General features: G+C 31.4%; 1 protein-coding gene across 1 annotated transcript; it reads right to left on the reverse strand.

The window, feature by feature from the left end:
• Positions 1-449: 449 nt before the first annotated feature.
• On the reverse strand, positions 450-2,602 carry LOC148201085 (uncharacterized). The gene has a single exon (XM_088111525.1). It carries the CDS (start codon positions 2,016-2,018, stop codon positions 579-581), a length of 1,440 nt encoding a protein of 479 aa, XP_087967651.1. The 5' UTR covers positions 2,019-2,602; the 3' UTR covers positions 450-578.
• Between the last annotated feature and the right edge of the window lie 3,815 nt (positions 2,603-6,417).

Below are 6,417 nucleotides of genomic sequence, written 5' to 3' on the forward strand. Positions count from 1 at the left end.
GCATACTTAGCCAATTTTGTTGAATCTATCATAATAGAAAAACTGAAAATAAAAATGTATCTTCTTTCTATAAAAAAAATTAGTTTTGTGTTAAATTGAAGCAGAAAAAAGTTCCTGAAAACACACATCACAATGAGTTCAATTTACAGGGAATCCAATTCGGCTTTTATATTATTCTTTTGTCGAAGTTGAAGAACTTTATGCAAATAAGTCAAACATGTGTATCGCAGCACGATCTTCCTTTATAACGAAGAAAACAATATAGTCTCAAATTTTCAACGTTGGTTGGCCTATTTTTACAATTACAAGTTTTAGTTATTCTTAATTAGATGGCATATCTATAATTAGTGAAAGTATAGTAAATTTATTTATTTAAATAAAATACGTAAAGTTTGCAAATTGTACTTCAGGGAGTGAGAATTGACGTTCCGTTTTTGATGAAAATTAGGAAGCATTAAAGTGTTTTTGTCGTCTTATTTATAGAATAAGCTTGCTTGGTTGCTTTTGGATATTGTTTTAATTATTAAATTGAATCGAATTGAAATGAAAAAAAAAAAATAACGGTAAAAAAAAATACATTAATTTTTCTTGCCTTCTCCTCCACCGTCTTCTACGTAAGTCTTTTTCCTTCTATCAGCTCTGGCAAGAACGCAAATGAGGAGAAAACACGTGGCATAAATCCCGTGGATCTTCCAATTCGTCTTCGGCGGTTGCTGCAAGACCACCCTGTGAAACACCGTCACGTAGTAATGCAGCCCAACAGCGAAGCCCACCAAGACCTGGGCCAGGCCCAAGAACTTGGAGCCCAGCCCACAGTCGGTGGAGAAGACGAGGACGAGATACATGAGGAGGAGCAGCAAATAGAGCACGTAAGCGAGAGTCTGCAGCACCTGCAGGCACAGATACGTGGACTGCGAAGTAGAGTATAGAAACTTGAGTGGTTCGAGACCCGTGAACAACGATGTGACGCAGAGAACGGTGAAGTAGATTGAGAGGTAGACTTGGATGAAGATCAAGATTTTCTGGAGGGAGAAATAGGCTTTGATTCTTGAGCAGAGGAGAGAAACTAAGAGCAAAGGTATCAATACGAAGAAGCACGAGATAACGGCGGCGACGGTGGGTGCGTATTTTTTTCCGACGTAGGGTTTGAAACCTTTTGTCATTTCGTTATTGGCTTTGGTGATGTAGGCTTTGGAAGTGGTCGAGATTCGTTCGAGGTCGGGGAGGAGTGTTTGGTGGAATCTATTCGGTAGATCTGTGAACTCTGAAACCAAATCATCATCCTCGTCAAGAATCCAACTCGGCGGTGTCTGTTTCGTAGGTTTCTTCTTGGTTTGTTGCTGTGGAGTCTTTTGTTTCTTGTCTGTTGCCTCGTGACTTTGATCTGCTTTTGTTGTTTTAGCTTGCTTGTTGTTCTTGTTTGCTTCGTCTTTAGTAGCGGTGGCTTTCGCTGTTTTGTCACTTGCTTTGGCGAGATCCAATGATTTTGAAGTGGAAGAAACTGTGTTGGGTTTTGATGTAGGGGATTTTGAGGTGACGTTGACCTTCTTGATCTTTGTGGCGGCGGTGGAGTTGTTGAGTTTCTTGAGGGAAGTATCGGTGGTAGGTTTGGTTTTGGAAGTGGAGTTAAGCTTGAGTGGCTTGGTTTGGTTTTTGGTGGAGGTGTTGATGGGTAATTTTGTGGTTTTGGTTTGGTTTTTGGAGGAAAGGGTATTGGATTTGAGGGTTTTGGTTTGATTTTTTGAGGAAATGTTGTCGGATTTGATGGTCTTGGTTTGATTCTTTGAAGATAGAGCAGTGGGTTTGATGAGTTTGGTGTGATTTTTGGTGGATTGAGTGGTGGTTTTCTTTTTGAAAGGCTTGTCTAGCTCTTCTTTTTCTGCACCCAACATTTTTCTTGTAGCAGACAAGTGTGTAGACTCACATTGAGGTTCGAAAGAAGAACTGATGCAAATGGAGATAGAAAGTAATAACACAGCAGAGAACAGTAGTACCTTTCTGAGATTGAGTTGAGCCATTGGTATTCCTGGTTTTTGCTTCAAGATCTACGAACAGAGGCTCCCTAAGATCTAGCTATATAGTAATTAATACATAGAAGGGTCACATGCGAATTTAATAGCATCAGATTTGGGAAGTGATAGAAAGAACGAAAGGAGGGGAAGGGTAGTGTGATAAGGATGTGTAGGATTTTATAGTTTGAAGTTTGCACTATGGGTGAGTGAGTGAGTGAGTGAAGTGGAAAAAATGAAGTTAGTCTTAGTATAAGTGTTAGAGTGGAATTCTGTGCTGCCAAAGTGGTATAGGAGACAGAGACCCATCACATTGCGCGTTTCAGATGTTACACTTTCACGGCCTATCTATGCTCGTTTAATCTCCACCGTCTATAATATTCTTTCTCATCCTGATTTTTGTGATGGCCCAGTCAACGGCTCAGATTCATGTGAACCATGTCTGCACCAAAAGCCTAGAGAAGAGGATCAAAAGGGTTCAATTATTTACTTTTTGTTATACGCGTCCCATTTTTATATTATGGATAAATTAAGTGAAAAATCATCCACTTGATAGAGTTCAGACGATCCATAGACCATTAAGTCAAAAGGTCACAATACATTCAATTAATGCTTTAACTCTTGAAATATAAAAGAAAACTTATTTTAGTTTTTAAAATTATTAAAACACGAACAATTTAGTTAACGTTTTTCTATTTTTATGAATAAAATAATCATCGGTCGGTAAACTGATCGTTGCTTTCATACTGTCAGATATTTCAATTTTGCAATTTTGGAAATTAATGGGATTGTATTCATTTTTTGGGCTAATTTAGCGTATTATTTATAAGAGTTTTTCTCATAACAATTATGAGAAAACTCCTTCTAACCTATAATCTTAAGCGTCTTGAGGGCAAGGCTTAAGCAACATTAAATACAATTTATTAAATATTTTTAACTTATTAAGAAGAAAACGAATTAAGCATTTTAATAATAAACTTTTTGATAAAAGTATATTTATCTCTAAAAAAATAGAAGTATTTTATTTTCTAGTGACCTAACTAATATCTTGCGATTTGGTTAATATTTTATAGTTTTAATGTTTAACTTATTAACTAAATTAGACTAAATAGTTTTTTTTTATTAAAATATCAATATATATATATATATATATATATATATATATATATATATATATATATATATATATATATATATAAAATTTTGAATAGTAGTTTGTTATATCATCCTAAAGTTTCTGTTTGAAAATTTCAATCTATGCTAATGAAGTTCTAAAGAGTCCATGACAAATTTTGTATGAATTCATTTTATCATATAAATCTATACTAATGCCTTTTGTGAAATTTGAAAAGAACATATTTTTCCATGCTTGCTGTAAAAAACAAATGCATTCCAATACTTTTACGTAATTACACAGGTAAAATTCATAAAAATATATAAGTTTAGGATTAGCCCAATATAAGATGTGTAAGGGAAAAATATAGACATAATTTAAGCAAATTTAAAAGTTAAGGTAAAACAGAGCTATTACGCCTTTTGGAACGAATAAAAAATTGATATTTATAACAGTTCAATGAATTAAATTGATTTTATATTCGAAATTTGATGAGTTTTTTACCTGTACTATTTTAAGAATAAATTTGATGAACTATCGTATTTTAAGTACAAATCAGCTGATAATTTTGAGAATATTTTATTCTTTTAGACTCCAATTTTATATTATTGTAAGTTTTAGGATTAAAATGTTGTTTATTTCAAGATAAATCTTGAAGAAGAGAGACAAATGTGGAACAGTAAAGATTCAAGAGAAATGTAAAAGGAAAGAAAAGAAAAGTGAAGGGTAAAATGAAAAGGTAAGTAGCTTGGATGAAGGGAAAAAGAGTAAAAAACATATAGAAGGAAACTTATATTTGATTTGGTTGGTGTAGTAGAATAATATTTTATATATATTTATAAAATATATATTTTTTAAATATTTGATATAAAGTAACTTTTAAAATATAAACTAAAATTAAAATTAAAATTATTATCATACTTTAATAAATATAAAAGTTATATTTCAAAATAGTAATACATTAAAATAAATTACTTTATAACATTTTGAAAATTTAAATTAATTTCTTTTTATTTATTTATTTTTATTATAATATACATATATTATTAAAAAAATCAAATTAATCAGTATAAAATTAAATTTTCTTTATTTTTTTTAATTTATAATATAGAAACAATTCTGGTAAAAAGTTGTAGGTGTTAAACCGAAAAAAAAAGAATATCATAACCTCCTTTGATTTAAAGTTTATGACCATTGGTAAAATCAATTCTGTATCTTGACTACGAGACTTAGCGTTTCATTTATAGGTAAAATAGTTACAAATCGATTTCATTCACCAAAATTAGGAAAATAACTAAAATAAAAATTATAAAGATAACAACTAAAATTAAAATCAAAATAAAAATTACAAAGATAATAATTACCTATCAAATATCCTATAATGGTATCTATCAATAAAATTTAAACTAAAAAAAGTCAGATTTAGGTCAAATTTTTGAGTTCTATTGGGTTGAGTCCCAAACAGTTGGGATGATATACAATTTTCTAACTTTACGTCTTCAATTTCTAAGAAAAAAGATTGTCATAACTCGTCCACCATCTTTTAGTATGCATAATAATTTATGGTTGATTTACTTTACTTTTTTAGGGCAGTCTCCATTCAAGTTGAGTTACTTGTTTTAAACTAGCGTTCTCACCCTAAGTTGAGCTTCAAATTTATTTTGTTTTGTGTTGTCAAATTGGTAATTCACGGGCTTTCAACGACAATAAAAGTAATACAAATGATAAATATATATAAATGACAATTTATAACTCATGTTCAACAACCTTCATGAGCTCCCAGTGAATAACTAGGTGTGAAAACTTACTTATCATATGCATGTGATGTTTCAACATAGAAAAATGGTGAAATCAAATACAAAGCAACCTTGATAAGTTGAGAATAGTGCTTGGTAACCACATGAGTGTTTTAATTTGTTATCACCTTTCACCAAGGCCTTTCAATAATAAGGAAGTAATTGAATATGTTCAAATGTCTAGATGAAAAATTTGTGACCTCTTAGTGGTAAGATTTCCATTGAAGGTCAGGGCTTAATTATGATCTAATTATTGCAATTTTTCAAAGATAAAAAGATTAAAGTAATATAAAGTAATTGTACCTTGTTTAAGCCCTCATAATACAAATATAATAAACATCCTTAGAAAAATAATGCTTAAATCTTATGTATGGTTTACCTTGGCTTAAATTTGATGAGAGTAAAGAGTTGATGAGCCCTCAACATACAAATATTATGAAACATCCTTAGAATAACAATGCATTAATCTAATGTATGACTTACCTGAGCTTGAATCCGAGGAGCTCGAATCAACCAAGGAGCTATGAACACTCAAATATCATAAACATTTCTAAAATAACAATGTATAATCTCAAGTATGACTTACCATGGTTCTGATATGAGGAGCTTAAATAAACAACGAATCCTTCAACATATGAATACTAAACACATACAAACACTAAAAATATAATATACAATGCTTTAGCATAAGAAACTCGGTTTTATATGAATAAATAATGAGCCATCAATGCTCGGATACAATCCCTCAACATTTATATACTTAATAACGAGTTAATATATCATATACCTCATATTAAACCCAAGGAGGACATATAACGAATTATTAGTACATGAATTATCAAACGTTAAGATTTTGCAAAACATGGTCATGTAGTTGAATCCCAATACAAACAAGCCTTGAGTCCTCAACTCACAAATATCAAACATTTAGTAAAACTTTAAGCTTTTACTAAACATACCTCGGGTTGAATCTAAGGAGCATAAACATCGAGCCCTCAACTCATGATTATCAATCATTCAAGATAAACTTACACAGAGCTCATATTGTATCTGAATACATAGTCACATTAAACTCTTATGAATATTATTATTTTGAATGAGTTTCTATAATATACCTTTGATATGGATCTTTTGTAGCACTAAATACCACATGCTTGAATTAAACTTTGTATTGTAGGATACATACATCATGCTTAAAATAGTTTTTGGTTACACAAGATGCTTACTTACTTAAAGCAGGATGTTGGCTTAATTAAAGCATTTTTGGTTAAGAAGGATATTAGCCTATGAATTTTTGGTTAAGCATGATGCTGACATGCTTAAAGCATATTTGGTCAAGCAAGATGTTAGCTTGCTTAAAGTAGTTTTTGGTTACGTAGGATGTTGACTAGAATGTCGCTTTAAGCGAGCGTCCCTACCGCCCAAGCCGAGCTTGAAGTTGATTGACTCAAATTTAAAGCTTGGAGTTGTTTACGTTTGACTTTCGCTCTTACCTAAT

This window comes from Vigna umbellata, chromosome 4, assembly GCF_029865625.1.
Source record: "Vigna umbellata cultivar VRB3 chromosome 4, Vumbellata_1.0, whole genome shotgun sequence".
Lineage (NCBI taxonomy): Eukaryota > Viridiplantae > Streptophyta > Magnoliopsida > Fabales > Fabaceae > Vigna > Vigna umbellata.

What these genes read in the sequence shown, in the direction of transcription:
- LOC148201085 (XM_088111525.1), bottom strand. Translation starts at nt 2,018, where the DNA reads ATGGCTCAACTCAATCTCAGAAAGGTACTACTGTTCTCTGCTGTGTTA.